General features: G+C 35.4%; 3 protein-coding genes across 3 annotated transcripts; 2 read left to right on the top strand and 1 right to left on the bottom strand.

Moving 5' to 3' along the window:
* The first annotated feature begins 295 nt into the window (after positions 1-295).
* On the top strand, positions 296-8,860 carry LOC110711790 (protein TIC 22-like, chloroplastic). The gene is made up of 7 exons (XM_021890216.1): positions 296-1,250; positions 1,882-1,956; positions 5,147-5,203; positions 7,629-7,688; positions 7,803-7,883; positions 7,973-8,008; positions 8,470-8,860. Exons 1-7 carry the CDS (start codon positions 759-761, stop codon positions 8,566-8,568), a joined length of 900 nt encoding a protein of 299 aa, XP_021745908.1. The 5' UTR covers positions 296-758; the 3' UTR covers positions 8,569-8,860.
* Positions 8,861-12,221: 3,361 nt separating this feature from the next.
* Positions 12,222-14,629, top strand: LOC110711791 (xyloglucan endotransglucosylase/hydrolase 2-like). The gene is made up of 3 exons (XM_021890217.1): positions 12,222-12,624; positions 13,714-13,907; positions 14,055-14,629. Exons 1-3 carry the CDS (start codon positions 12,355-12,357, stop codon positions 14,425-14,427), a joined length of 837 nt encoding a protein of 278 aa, XP_021745909.1. The 5' UTR covers positions 12,222-12,354; the 3' UTR covers positions 14,428-14,629.
* Positions 14,630-15,095: 466 nt separating this feature from the next.
* Positions 15,096-16,108, bottom strand: LOC110711589 (uncharacterized mitochondrial protein AtMg00810-like). Its single transcript, XM_021889995.1, has 2 exons — positions 15,728-16,108; positions 15,096-15,638 (listed from the first exon to the last, which is right to left on the bottom strand). Exons 1-2 carry the CDS (start codon positions 16,106-16,108, stop codon positions 15,096-15,098), a joined length of 924 nt encoding a protein of 307 aa, XP_021745687.1.
* Positions 16,109-16,341: the final 233 nt, after the last annotated feature.

Genomic DNA, 16,341 nt, shown 5'->3' with positions numbered 1-16,341 from the left:
TTTTCGGCCGTTTTAAATTCTTGATCCATTTCCTTATTTGGAAAACTTTTATAATATTTAATTCATTTCTTTTAACTAGTGAACCCAACATAAGTCATATTTTATTAATTTCATATTCTCTCTCCTCCAATACTCTCAACTACTTTTGCTTTTTAGTACGAAGTATTTTTATTTTTCCACCTACCCCACTACCTCCATATTTTATTACTTTCTCCAATTTCTCTTAAAACTCCACGTATGGAGAATAAAACAAGTATTTAAAAATGAAGGAAATAGTAAATTGAACATGAGTAACCACTATTAATTATTAATCCTTATTCAAACGTATTTAACTTGTCACAGATTCACAAAATTCTCTGAATTCGGAAGAAGGTCTAACCAACTGAACAATCTGTAACACGCGGAATTACGGAGTACTAAAAAAAATGCCCAAAAACCAAAAACAACATAGACCCAAATAATAACACACTAATTGTCTAGGCCCAAAATCCAGTTTCTCTCTTCCTTCTTCACACTCACTCACTTCTCTCCACTTCCAGAAAACTCAACCTGTAAAACTAAAACCCTTTCCCCAATTTTCTCTCTTCCTTCTTCACACTCACTCACTTCTCTCCACTTCCAGAAAACTCAACCTGTAAAACTAAAACCCTTTCCCCAATTTTCTCTCTCCTTTACCCTACCCTAAAACCCCTTTTTCTCAAATCCCTCAATTTTCCCGCGACAATAATACCCACCTCAAAAAACCCCCAATTCAATTGATGATGAATTCCTCAACTTCATCATCATCCAAGCATGAACAACCGCCATTTTTACCAATTTCCCAATTTCAGCAAGCTTTTACAACTTGTTCTTCTTTCCTCAACAATTTCTCTTCTTCTTTTACTAATCACCTCAATACCCACCTCGCCAATTTCGCTTCTACTTCTTCTTGTTCGTTCAAATCCCCGGGTTTTGCTCGAATTCAGCAACTAGAGGTAAACCCCATTAATGTTGAGCAGTTGCAGAAGCCGCGGCAGCAACAATATGGGATGTCGAATGAAGCGATTGAGGAGAGATTAGCTGGGATTGCTGTTTATGCTTTGAGTAATTCGAATGAAGAATTTGTGTTGGTTTCTGGGAAGAAATCGAAGAATTCGCTTGCTTTGTTTTGTTTAAAGGAGGAAGATGCTGATACTCTTCTTGATCAGATGAGATTGATGGACCCCAACATGCGTCGTGGGGCTAGTGTTGTTCCTGTTGCTTTGAATAAGGTTAATTTATTTCTGAAAGTTTTGAGCTTATATTATGCTAATTATCTAATCTTATTTAATTATTTACTTGCATTATCTAATTGGTGTTGTTAATTGATGAGCATGAGTTTTATGAGAAGATTTTAGCTTTTTTGGTTGATGAAATTCCCAAATTGTTAACCTAAACTATAATCAATCCATCAAAATGGGATGGTTCATTACATCCACATTGGTGCAATTAGCTGATGGGAAGTGCTACTTTGCAGAAATGGGGTTTTGAGGGGCGCAAGGCGGAGTAGAAGGAGGGTGGGGGGGGGGGGGGGGGATGGAAATCAGAGTTGGGATGTTGCAAATTGTCCTTTAACTAAGGTGGTATTGTTAAGTTTGAGGGGTCAAGGGTTCTGAATATGATAATGAAACTTTTGGTGGATTGTATCAATAATATGGTACATTAGTTGTTTGTGTACTGGTGAAGTGACTGATCATTGCAGTTGGATCAATGGTTAATAAGTTTATTGCTGGCTTTTTTTGATTATATTTGGCGAATGTTCATTTTGGATTACATTGACTAGTGTGAGCTAATAATAGCACGTGTTTATTTTACTGTGCGACTCATAACTAATGAAGAGACAAATGGTATGTGCATTGGCAGGTTTTCCAGCTTAAGGTGAATGGAGTTGCTTTCAGATTGATTCCGGAGGCATCAGAGGTTAAAAATGCTTTGAAGGTGAGTTTTTTTTTTTTTTTTTTTTTTTTTTTTTTAATTTTTTTATTTATTTTATTGACTGTTAAGCATGGTGGCATTCGTATGATTGGTTGTTGTAAAAAATGAAAACAGCCATTGGGGGCTCACTATTCATTTGCCATTACTGAAAACAGTCATTGCTTGGTTGAGTATGTGTGTTGTTGAGACTTGGGAATGGTGTATACTTTCTTAAGAGCTTTATCTGAACAAAGTTTTGGTCTGTTTTGTATAATCAGCTGTACTCGTTTTTGCTATATGAAGGCAATCATTCTTTTCTCATAGCTGCTGCAATTTCATGAATCTGGTTAAAGAATCATTTACAATTGTAGTAACTGGGTAGTTGAAGGATAAGAAGAATTATTAGGACATAGAATATTATATCTGGGGTTGGAGGTCAAATCTTCAATTTTTTTCCTGTTTCATGAAAACATAATTCCTAATATCCTCTACTGACAATCTATTCGGCTATAAATTCAAGATTTTCTTTCCTTTTTTGAAATTTGTTTTCAGTCAAACTGTGTTACGGATGCTTATCTTCATCCTACAAATCATCAATAACTTGAAGACTTGTCTAAGAGAAATTGAGCTACTGTGTTAGCTTGAATCTTGTTCTTGTGTCATTGCACTACTAAGATGTTCTTGTCTGGAAAGTAGGATTGAGATGTGTTTGGTATTGGGGTACAAAAGTTTACAGATATCGACTATTGCTGGTAGAGGTGTCCACCGTGCGGGTTGTGCGAGCTGGGTTAGGGTTAGGTGGGTTGCGGGTTGGGGTTTCATGGCACATGACATGACCCATCTAGGGTAGGGTGGGCCGGGTCGTGTGTTGGGATAGAGAAATTGGACTCACCAGGGTTAGGTTCGTGGGTTAGATGGGTCGTCGGTGGGTTGAGATAGGTTCATGGGTAAGACGGGTCGTGGGTGGGTCGAGCTGGGTTCGTGGGTTTGATGGGTTGGAGGGTAGGTCGAGATGGGTCGGAGGATGGGTCGAGCTGGGTTTGTGAGTTGGGTGGGTTCGTGGGTTTGGGTTGATCTGGGTTCGTGGGTTAGGGTCGGATGGGCCAAATGGCTAAGTGGGTTGTGTGGGTCAAATATCCAAGTATGTTTTTTTTAATAGTTTTGAACTTTTATTTTGAAATAATATTTTGCACATATTTATTTTTAAGGTTGTTTAATTTTTACAAAATTAATAATTTGTTGGCTTGCTCTTAATTAAGATGCCTATGTATCCTTATATCACAAAATAAGGAATCAAAGCCAACGTAATTCTTATAATTCTAATAGATTTTCCAAACCTACAGCTTTGACATCGGGGTCAAGAATAGCAGCAATTCCATAAATGATTGGGAATTCACTAAAATAAGTATGCCACTTGCATTTCATGCTATCAAGAACGGACGAAGTCCATCAATTTTCTTTTGCTCTTCGATGGTTTGAACAACTTTAACACACTCCAATATGACTAGATAGATGTTAGGCTCATAGATATAAGAGAAAATATGAGTTGCATTATCAAAAACATTTAAAACATCACGAACAAAAGAGGCATCAGTCCAATGACTTTCGGGTTATTAACTCACTAGGATCAACACGGGTCTCATTGTAAAGTTGGGTCAAAACGTCACGATACTTTATAGCATCGTTCAACAAATTGAAAGTAGAATTATATTCCAACGGGTAGGGGTATCTATAGATCATTTGTCTTTTCTTAAGACCTCTCTCTTTACTCATAGCCATGTACTTCCATCTAACCGAGGAAGTAATCCTAATTCATTGTATAACAGTTCGATCTAATTGAGTTTAGCAATGGTTGCAACTCACCGAGACCCTCTTGAACACACAAATTCAAAATATGTGCATAACATCTAACGTGCAAGAGATTACCACCCAACAACAAATTCAACTTGGAGTCATTTTTCAAATAGTCAATACACATTGTGATTGCAATTATATTATCAAGAGACAAAGAAAAAACTTTACCATTCAAGTGAAATTCTCTTAAACAATCCATAATACGAACTTTGATGTTAAAACCGGTATGCCTTTCTTCCATAGCTTGAAAACAAAGTATACGTTTTTTAATAAACTAATCATCATCCATCCAATGAGCAGTAATGCAAAGAAAAGATCCGGCAAAACAAGAAGTTCATGTATCACTTGTAAAACTAATACGACTATCAAAAGTACAAAATAATTCAATCAAATCACTCCTATACTTATAAGAAGAAGTTTATGTAGGCCGTGTGGGTTGGGTGGGTGGGCCATGCGGGTTAGGCGGGTTGTGCGTGCGGGGTGGGTTCGAGTCGTGGGTTGTGCAGGTTGGGCGTCCAAGGTGGGCTGGGTTGTGCGAGCTGGGTCGGGTTGGGTGGGTTCACGGGCCAGGTTTGTCGAATTAATGGGTCAAAACGGATTGTGTGAGTTCGGCCGAATCAACCTGGTTAAAGCGAGTTGGGTTGAAATGGGTTGTGTCGAAAATGTTGGACCCACGACACAACCCGGGCTGTGCTGGGTTGGTACCGAGTTGAAACCGGGTCGGACCCACGTGACCCACCAGCCGTGCGGGTCAGGGTGGGCGAGGTCCATCCCGGCCCACTAGCCACCTCTAATTGCTGGAATGCTGGTTAGTTTAAGCTTCTAGATTTATGAACCTTTTGTGACTTTGATAAGAGGTTGAACTTGTCTGCTTTCCATGTATCAATTTATCTCTCAAAATAGCCAAGTTAGACCATATTTCCTTTTGAGATTCAGTGTATGGACCTTGCTTGCTTAATATAGGGTTAGATTTTGGTGACATTCTTCATTGTTGTCGTGTTAGCTGTTTTATCTGTGTGCTAAGTTTGTAGAAATACTGGGTGCTTTTCTGTTGTTTGGTTAGCATTGGGTCATTACTTGCCTCCTTTAACCTTCCTAGACTCATATTGACCAATGATTTGTGAATTTATTTTGTGCAATTTTGTATTGCTTTAAATATTTTTTATTATTAGAATTTTATATGTGAAAATTGAACATCAAAGCAGATCATCTCTTCAACCATAGACACATAATCATATGTACAAACTTTTGGAAATTGAATTTATTTCAGTGTGAATGCATCCATGCAAGGGCGGAAAGTTTCATTCAATTTACGTGTGATTTCTATGCTTCCAACTAAATCTTCCCTTTAAATTTGTAGGAAAGGCAAAAGGCTGGAATTTCTGAAGAAGAATTCTTAGGGGTTCCAGTTTTCCAGGTTTGTTTCTATTTTGATGTTTATTGTTCTTTGGGTAGGGATTGGGGTGTTTTGACTAAATGTTGATTTGCTTTGAGTGGCTTTGTTACTTAGGATGCTTGGAACTTTGGAAGTATTGCCTGTGAGTTTGTGTAAAGTAAATCAAATGCCATGAAACACATAGATCTAGGGACAATTTGAAGTCTTGTTTTACTAGAAGTTTCTGCAAACATTACAGAAAACTATCCTCTACTCTAAAGGTCCTGAAACTGTTAGATTAATGAGTTTCAGTTTTTTTTTTTTTTTTCCTTTCATCACTATGAATCCTTTCCCCAGTCCCCCTTCTTTGTTTTTTTGTTGAAATATGAATTACAGAAATTGGTCTGATTAGTGGGACAATGGGGCACAATCTTTCTTCATTTTTATCTCATTCGAGGATCATAAACTAATTGTAGCTACTACCAGCTATTCTATTCTCTTGGTCCTTATAAATTTGGCTATGTCCCTTGCTCTAACTTTTACTACGCTTAAGTCTATATTAATCTATGTATTGTTTCATTACAGATTCCAGAAATTGTAGATCTAACCCCCTTCTCTTTAGTTGACTCTTGTCTCTCTTCCTTTCAGCTTCTGAAAAAATTTGGCTTTGAAAATTGTCAACATGGATGAAATTCCAATCAACATATTGTTATGCATCAGTATCAGTGAGAGGAGTACTTTACATGAAAATTCAGTAATGACTAATTTAGTGGCTTGAGGGATAATATTGCGAGAAATTGAGAGGAAAAGCACTATATACAGCAGTACAGGACATATTAGAGGGAGGAAAGGGAGATTGAATATTGATGAGTATTTTGTTTAGCATTCAGATTGCTAATTGGAGAGAATCAATCCTCTTGAAAGCTTGAATATCCGTTATTCTTCTGTAATTCCAGTTCCTTAATAAAAACCATTTTCTCCTTCCCCAATTTCTTCCATTAATACTGTCTAAGCTATGTAAATTCATAGCACATTCTTCATTATTGAATCTTTTTTTATCTTTTGACTACATATCAACCCTAAATTAATGTATTCTTTTGTGAATAAAAACCATTTTCTCCTTCCCCAATTTCTTCCATTAATACTGTCTAAGCTATGTTAATTCATAGCACATTCTTCATTATTGAATCTTTTTTTATCTTTTGACTACATATCAACCCTAAATTAATGTATTCTTTTGTGAATAAAAACCATTTTCTCCTTCCCCAATTTCTTCCATTAATACTGTCTAAGCTATGTTAATTCATAGCACATTTTTCATTATTGAATATTTTTTTATCTTTTGACTACATATCAACCCTAAATTAGTGTATTCTTTTGTGAATTATCTGGTGAGATGTTTCTGTGAACTGGTTGGGTCAATTTATATTATGTTCTGTTACTTTGAAGCTAGAATGGTTGGCAATCATATCTTTTATGTATAAAATTGTAGCTTGTAAACAGTAGATATGTGTTTGATGTGAGCGAGACTTTGACCAATATGTTGAGTCGTTGCTTCAAAATATTTTGGTGACAAAATGAGGAGTCAACTCTAGGGCTTATCCTAAGGAATCTAATGTCTAGTATCCATTTAGACCTTTATATATATCTTCGTTTTTTTTTCTTTGAATTTTGATGCTCAACAAATTCAACAATGTGCAATTGTGCATGGTTCCCATTAATGTAATACTGTTATTTAGCCACATGAAATGCCCTACCCTTTTCTGATAGTTAATGATTCTCTTTCTGATGAGCTCAAATGTTAGAATTTTGCCTTTTCTCCGTGATATACTTTGAGTATGGATGAGAATCTGGAAAACTTTGTTACACAGAATATGTTAAGGAACAGGATTGCTTATCCTTGTTGAATGCAAAATATTAGGTTTAATAATTATTTCTTCAACCAAGATTAGATCAATTCCATATAATAACTCAATTTTTTTTTCTTATGGAAGTATTAGCCAAAATCATTTACTACAGTAGTATATATGAAGTTAAAATATCTTCTCAATCGGTCAGAGCTAGAATTCTAACCTTGTGTCAGGACCTACGGGCCAAGGGACAGTCTCAGGTAGACAATGTCTATGGGGCGTAGGCCTCCCGAAAGGTAACAGAGGTGTGCAAAGGTTTCCTCGGGCCGGACGGAGATTGGCGATTGCTACTAATTCATATCTTTTCCGTTTGTGATCCACAGCTTAGATTAGTGTTTTTAGTTCATAATTTTCCTGCTTAAATTATTCATGCAACCTTGTATGTTACAGTTGAATTTTTGACCTGCTTCTGTTAAGACAGCTTAGACTACAATTTTACAGCATCTGATGGACAAGATGCTTATTTGTACCATTTTAGGCTTTCTTTAGTAGCTATATTGCTTGTTACTTCATCATGAATTATCCATGTAATAATCTTCAACTCTTTTACATGTCAGTCCCGGAGTTTAATTTTAAGCAGCGACAAGAGGAAATACCGTCCTGTTTTCTTCAGAAAGGTTGGGTATCTCAACTTGCAGAAAGATTTCTAATTTTTTTTTTTTTTTCTTTTTTTGTCCATTGTATTTTTAATTTAACTCCCATTTCTTTTGCATTTATCTTTGGCGTAATAGGAGGACTTGGAAAATTCATTACTGAAAGCTTCTACGCTGCAAGGAAGGCTGAATCCTACTTATAGACAAGGAGATATTGAAGTATGTGTTTTTCATGGCCCACGACTTTTCTAGTCTAGCTGTAGTTTTTATTCTCCTAACATTTTTTCTTCACCCTTTCAATATCGCAGGTAGCTGTTCTTGAAGACATAATTAAGGGAATGAAGGTATATTAAGTCTTTGCCACTATAATTTCCCAAGACATTAGCATCATAAAAGTAGATATATTGATTCTTAAACTGCTGCATTTTGAAGAGATTCATTAACCTTACGTTCAACTGAACTTCTGACACGTAATAAAGAACATGGAGCCATTATGCACTGCTGCTCACTGAATTCTTTGTGTACTGCACCTAATTCTGCTTTCTTATGGCTTTAGAAATAGAGGATAAAACCTACTCTGATTCAGTCATTTTCTCAGGGTCCTAAGCTTTTAGATAGTTGACCCTCTATCCCCGCCCCACCCACCCACCCAACCCCACCCCACCCCACCCACATTCCCAACCATAGGGACCATAGGTTAGGCGAAATTACCATATAGACCTAAGCTTCTCTGCTTTTTTTCTCGTACGAAACATTCTTTTAATACTGAAAATCTGAAATTTAACATCAGAGAATAATTTTGCAGGATGATTCTTCTCGGAAATGGGATGATGTCATTTTCATCCCACCTGGATTTGATGTATCAACTGATCCTTCACAGGGCCGTGCATCTTCAGCTAAGTAAGTGATTTAACTGTGATTATCCCGGACTTAGCTTAGTATATTCTCTTTTGTCCTTGCGGTGGTGTTAACCAATGCTCTAAAAACTGATGCCTGGGTGTTTCATGCTATACTCAGTAAGCTTTGTAATTGACTAGTGCCAAAACATAGATACTATAACTGTAGTCACATTTGTGGTTTATTGACTCCTTCCCGATTAACTGATGTTGTTTACAAACCCCCCTCCCTCTAAAGGGACAAGTGGTGATGAGAAGAAATACAACTTTATGATTAACACCCTCTTGTCAAGTTACTAATTAAATGTGTCTACCTTAATTATTACTTCGTATTTGCTTCGATGGTTTCCTGTCTAGTCTGATAATGATGACATTTGGTCTATAGTTTTATTTGACACTTTAATTTCTAGGCATTTTAAAACTTCACTACCAGCCGCGAATAGATCTTATTGGCCTTAGCTTGCCAGGCTTGCTCAAACCTTAACTGTTTCGGTATCTGTTTACGGCCTGATGCTTAGGGGTAAGGGCCAAAACTATCAGCTAAAACTCATCAATGTAGCTCTTAACCGCTAGCTAACCCTAGAGCTTGTTAACACTCATTTCGGATAATTCGAGTAACAAACGAATATACGAATTTCGCTAGCAGGAGATGAAATTCCAGCTTGCACTTTACACAAAAGGCGTCATGAAAAGTTTATGTTTAGCATAATACATACCATTTGATTCACTTTAGGTCAAGGGATTTCCTGGATGTCATCAATTTCGAACCCTTTCTTGTTTAAATTGTTATATACCATCTTTTGGCATCTTCACAGGTTCTCTACTCATCATAAAAATACTCTTTCATGATTTGCAGCTGTAAATTCCTCTTTTGAGTTGTTATTGGCTAAGAATGTGCAAAGCCAAAAAAAGTTTAGTGTTTTTTTTTTTTTTTTTTTTTTTTTTAAATTTATTTATTTTTGAAAGGTAAAGCCAAAAAAAGTTGAGGAAAGCAAAAGGCTAAAAACCAATGTTTCTAAAGAATCCACCATTTTAAATTTGGAATGAAATAAATTATTCAAGTCACTGGTTATCCGTGACGTGGGCCCATCTAGTTGTGAGGCCCACAATAATAGTAATAGTTGGGCCAAATGAGAGGCCTATAAGATTTTACGGAGTACTAATTTAATGGCCAACGGTTTGTTAGGAGCATACTATTCATCCATTTATAGCTTTTTCGTTCGAAAGTGGGATCAACAATTCTTTATGGGGAAAAGTTTGAAAGAGGTAATTATATCAAAGTATTTCCAAATAACAAGTATGGTATCATCTTTTTGATGGCATACATCAAAGTGTTTCTTTTTGAGTCTTGCTAATTGTCTGACAGTTAGACGTATATTAAAAAGGGAGTGAAATATAGTATGAAAGTGTCAGAATTGTAAAAATGAGTTGAAACTAAATTAAGTGAAACTATGGAATTCAAAATGAGGTTCAAGAAAAGTTCAATCTATGTATAAAAGAACATGTATATAAACCTAATGGAAATAAAATTATGACAAAGTATTACACTATTGAGTTGAATTGAAGAGAACAACCATGATTAGCCACACCATTATTACACCACACGACCATATGAATTGAAGAGCATATATATGGTTTAACATACAATTTCAATGATGGTTAAGATTATTGGCTGAACTAACATAATATGTCTTATATTAAACTCATGCTATTTTTGATACATGAAAAACATGATAGGATCCCTTACACAATTCATGCTCATAATTCATATGCTACTGAAATACTATTTCAAGTTAATATACCCTTTATCATCCTTCATAACATACTATTTCTTAGTTACAAGTTTACAACTACCCAATGTCTTTGGCTTCATAACTCATGAATAATGTAAATCAACTTATAATTAAAGCTAATAAAAAAATAAACACATTTTTTTAATCAAGCAAACTCATGAACAATAGTATGTGTACAAAGTACAACTAGAGCTGTGAGCTAGTCACCTATTGTGACTCAAAATTTGGAACAAAGAGATAAGGATGAAGATTTTGACTCCATTGAAACACACAATGACAAAATCTAATCATACAATAAAATCATGGAGAACAATAAAATGGATAAGCTTATAATAAAAATATAAAATTATGTGAGATAGATTATACAATAAAATACACCTCTCCAAAGTTTGTTAAGAACCAATAGAATCAAGAATGTTCTGAAAAAAAAAAACCTGTAATAATGTAATTTTAAGACAGTATCTTCCTTTCTGGCATCCAACCATGCACCACCCAAGCAATTTTCACAACCATCACCTCATAAAAAATCCAATGAAATTAAAGAAGAGATAATTACTAAAAACATCATCTTCTGAATTTTCTGTCTTGATTTTTGGGTTTTGGGCTAAAGCTTTGATGGGGCCCATAACCCATAAAACTCAGTGTTATCTTCATTTTTTTTTGGTAAATGTGGTCCCACTTTCTCTCTAATTGGATCCATATTGGATAGTGAAATTTTCTAAAAACCAAAGGTTCAACTATTGACTAAATGATGTGGACTATTTAATTCTCTTGGACTAGATGATTTGTTATTATAATTGATAGTACAAGCTCAATTTCAACATTAAGTATTGTATTTATAATTGAGACTGATGTAAATGATAGTACGGAGTATAATATTTGATCTCAAAAAATATCACATTAGTTGATTTGTGTATTAATTTAGTCATGATGTATAGTAGAGTGAAAAAAAGATATAGTCAAAATGTTTAGGTGAATGTAAGTTTTTTGATGAGCAGGCATCATTTTCTCTAGTTAAGATTCTCTTTGAGATGTTTCAATTTCAAATCAACTTTTATTTCTTTATGTCACACACTTAACTAGTGTTAGTTAGATTACTATGATATCAGTACATACTAATTTGTCATCAAACAACCCGATGTGCACTAAATGTAAGCAATCTCTCAAGATTTTTTTTTTTCTTAGAAAAGATACACGATTTATAATTAGATTCGTCTTCTTTCAAAAGATATCAACAAGTTTTAAACATGTATAACCAATATAAAATCATGATAAACAAGTATAAAGAATAGAGAATCTTTATCTTAAACACCTACAATGGCTACAAACAAAACAATTACTCATCAAAACATTTGTATTATAATATTTGTTACTAATTTTAAAAAGTTATCCAAGAAAAATATCATTAATGAGTCAAAATCACAAAATAGTTATCCATCACATAAATAAGTAGGGTACCTACCCACCCCTATTTATAAAATTTAAAATTTACAAGCTACATGCTAATATAGTAATAAAACCATTGAACAAAATAATAAAATTGACCCATCAATAATACCATAATAAAGAGACAAAATTCCTAAAAATAGATTCATGTACCCTTTATTTCACTTCACCATACTATAAACAAATTAAAAAACCTTCCAAAAAAGATACTAATAGTCCTCAAAAATTAGTAAATGACCCATTTATAAGGGTACATCGTATAGTATATAGTTTTAAATTTGGTATTTATTTTACCCCAGCTGGCACCAGTATACCTCCAGCTGGTGCCCTTAAACTCCCCACTTCATTACACCATACCTTACTACACGCTCTTCCATTGATTCCTTCAATCATTTCTTCCTCTTTATATACCCCTCAATTTCATCACTTTTAAATTACAAGATCAAAAAATTACAAGACAAAAATAAATATATATATATATATATATAATATCCTCTCTAAAATATTATTTATAAAATTTTTGTGTTTTTGACATTTTTGTCTAGGAAAAAAAAAATGGGAAAAGGGGTTTTAGTGATCATGGTAATGGTTGTAGCACTAGCATTGAGTGTTGTTGTTAATGGGGGGAATTTTGATCAAGATTTTGAGGTTACATTTGGTGATGGAAGAGTTAAGAAGTTTGGGAGAGGCCAACTTCTTACTCTTTCTCTTGATCGGGTTTCGGGTTCGGGTTTTCGGTCTAAGAGGGAGTATCTCTTTGGAAGGATTGATATGCAACTTAAACTTGTTGCGGGTAACTCTGCTGGAACTGTCACTGCTTATTATGTAAGCCCACCATTTTAGTATAGTATAGTATAGTATCTCCTCTGTTTTTAAGTGTAGTCGAGTTCAGTATAACATACAAATATCGTTAGTTGTCACGTTAATAGTTTTAAATTATACGTTATGTTATAGGATTTAAGTTTATACCAACTAATTTCGAACTTACTAGTTAATGAAGTAATAACATATACAAATGAGATTGCTATAGTTTAGCTAACTAGTTGGTACTCGTAAGTAATAAATCGTCTTCCTCACTTGTGTGACTATAAGTGGTTATTTAGTTAGACGTAGTAGTAGACTAGTAGGTTGCATACCTAAACATCCTTATCGCAATGCGACTTCTTATATTCTTCCATCATATAAACTAAGTGACCACTTTAATTTCCAATATTTCAAAGTTCTTCAAAAAGGACTAGACTAAAACAAACTTCAACGTCATGTCAAACTTATGATATTTTTAATATATTAGTTTAGGTCATACTCATATAATTGTACACTAGCTTATTAGTCCACGTCCTCATTTATTTTTAGAAGTAACTTATAAACAAACAATCGTATTTATTGCTATTATAAAATATAAGTCGCATCACCTAAGTTGAGAGACGATGATAAGAGTAGTAGGGTCCACATGAATTTTATGTTGGAAATATTTTTAATTCAAAAAAAAAAAAAGAAAAAAGGTGGTGGTTAGTTTATTGCTTTTGCACAAATTGCACGAGAATAGAATATATGGCATCGACGTAGTTTTGGTCGTATTATTAGTAAAGTAGTGCCAATAATTCATTTGATGTCAATTCATAACTTCAAATATCACTTTTTTTTAATCTACATAAATTAAACATCCTTTTCAAAGGAATAACACAAAAACAGATAATTATATAGGCATAACAATACAAATCATAAGAGTCCAAAGGAGCATATAATAATAATGTTATAAATTTAAAGATGTTAGAAAATTAGTTGTTACATCTCATTGTTAGACCGAGTAATAAGAGAACATGAAAATAATCTCATTATTGGTCATTTATTTAATATTCTACGTAGTAGTATATACTATAGTGTGTGACGATTGAACTTGTGTTACGTATGCAGTTATCATCGGAAGGAGCAACCCATGACGAGATAGATTTTGAGTTCTTAGGAAATGTAAGTGGCCAGCCTTACACACTCCACACTAATGTGTTTACTAAAGGAAAAGGTGGTAGGGAACAACAATTCCATCTTTGGTTCGACCCAACCTCAAAATTCCATACCTATTCTGTCGCTTGGACCCCTCGTATGATCATGTAAGTACGACTTTAGTTTCGTTCATTAAGGGCAAATGAGTAAATTTACACGATCTATTCCCGACAATAATTAAAATATATTTGTTGCCTAAATACTAATTATTACTGGATTATTATTAATCGAATCGACTTGATTAATTCATGCAGATTTTTGGTAGACAACACTCCCATTAGGGTATTCAAGAACCATGAAGCTAGAGGAGTGCCCTTCCCAAAGAGCCAACCCATGAAGGTATACTCGAGCCTATGGAATGCAGACCAATGGGCTACCCAAGGAGGCCGCGTTAAGACAGATTGGGCTAAGGCTCCATTCACGGCTTACTACAGGAACTTCAACGTCAACCCTAACCACGCGACTGCAACCGCGGCCTTCACTGATGCAAAGTGGCAAAACCAGGAGCTAAATGCTTGGAGCAGAAGGAGACTAAGATGGGTTCAAAAGTACTTCATGATCTACAATTATTGTACTGATGCACAAAGGTTTCCAAAAGGTGTTCCTAGAGAATGTAGGATGTTTTGAAATGTTAAGTGGTATGGAATCAATGTTGTTTAAATCCTTGCATTACTAGTGTATTGCAAGTTGATTAGCTTTTTAATCTGCATCCAATTTTGTATTAAATGGGTTAAGTAAATAATTTTTTTTTCTTCATTGTAAGATTGTGTAATTCTCCTCAGTGGAGGCTTTCTCATTAGTCAATATATAGGTGACGGTACAACCTAAATATGAGAATACAATATTTACTAAATTACACACAAAATATATCTAACAGAATATATACGAGATTATTAACCATAATCTCTATCACAACCCCGCAGTCGAAGCGGGAGGAGGTTGTTGAACGCTGAGAATAGATCTTAAGTCAAGGAATAGCTGCCGAGGTAATCCTTTTGTGAAAAAGTCTATGTACTTGTATGGAGAGGGAACATGAAGCACCTTAACTTGGCCTAGATCAGCGTGACCTTGTTGCGTATAAAATGAATGGCCATCTCGATGTGCTTGGTATGTTGATGTTGTACCGGATTCCAAGACAAATAAACATCAGAAATGTTATCACAATAAACCAAGGACACCCTTCGCAAAGGACAATGTAGCTCTAGAAGCAGATTCCAGAGCCAACAAACTTCGGCAACAACATTAGTGACATCTCTATATTCTGCTTCGGCACTAGAAAGGGACAAAGTAGCCTGTCATTTTTCATACCAAGAGACTAGATTATCACCCAAATAAACACAATACCCAGAGGTAGAACGCCGAGTATCGGGGCAACCACCCCAATCGGCATCTGTGTAAGAAACAAGTCTCGTAGGAGCCGAACGGTACAAATGAAGGCCGTGATCCATAGTGCCTCTGATATATCTAATAATACGCTTGAGAGCATTGAAATGCGGTTCCCTCTGGTCATGCATAAATAAGCATATTTGCTGAACCGCATAAGCAATGGCTGGTCTAGTAAAAGTGACGTATTGAAGAGCACCTGCAAGATTCCTGTAAAGAGAGGGGTCACTAACCAGATGTCCGTCGAGAGCACCAAGTTTCGACTTGGTTTCAACAGATGCCACAACGGGTTTGCAATTATCCATCTTAGCTCTGTGAACTATCTTCTCTGCATACTTGCTTTGACTCAAAAACATATTGTCCCTGGTACGGTTCACCGAAATACCTAAATAAAAACTCAACTGACCTAGATCTGCCATGGAAAACTTTGACTTGAGAAGAGAAATAATGTCAGACTTGAGTTGTCATCAACATATAACAAAAGGTATGCAATATTCGTGCCCTGACGAAAAACAAAGAGAGAGTTATCACTCTTACTACACACAAAACCAATCTGCAGAAGGTAATTGGCAAAGCTTTGGTACCATGCCCTAGGAGCCTGTTTGAGACCATACAAAGATTTGCGGAGCCGGCACACATAAGAAGGAAAATTAGGATTCACAAATCCCGGAGGTTGATGCATATATACGGTTTCTTTAAGGACACCATGAAGAAACGCGTTTTTGACATCTAATTGATGAATAGGCCAATCTCTCCCCATAGCAATACTCAACACTGTACGAATAGTTGCCAGTTTCACCACCGGACTAAAAGTCTCATCACAGTCAATGCCAACCTGTTGAGACTTGCCATTCACAACAAGTCTCGCCTTGTGTTGCTCCAATAATTCACCATCTTCCCTGTACTTGTGTTTAAATAACCACATACAACGAATAATATTTACCCCCTTCGGTCGCGGAACAAGCTAGATCCCAAGTATGTTGTTTAGTAAGAGCAGAAAATTCCTCATTCATGGTTGCATTCCAATTATGATTAAGCAAAGCCAGTTTCGAATTTTTAGGTAGTGGTGAAATAGCTTGGACGGTTAGATTTGCTTGGTACTTGGGATTTGGCTTAAAAATCTCGGATTTGGCACGAGGGCCATTGTGTTTGCAATAT

Source organism: Chenopodium quinoa, unplaced genomic scaffold (assembly GCF_001683475.1).
Source record: "Chenopodium quinoa cultivar QQ74 unplaced genomic scaffold, ASM168347v1, whole genome shotgun sequence".
NCBI classification, from domain to species: Eukaryota; Viridiplantae; Streptophyta; class Magnoliopsida; order Caryophyllales; family Amaranthaceae; genus Chenopodium; species Chenopodium quinoa.
This window is presented reverse-complemented; position numbering and strand designations above follow the sequence as displayed.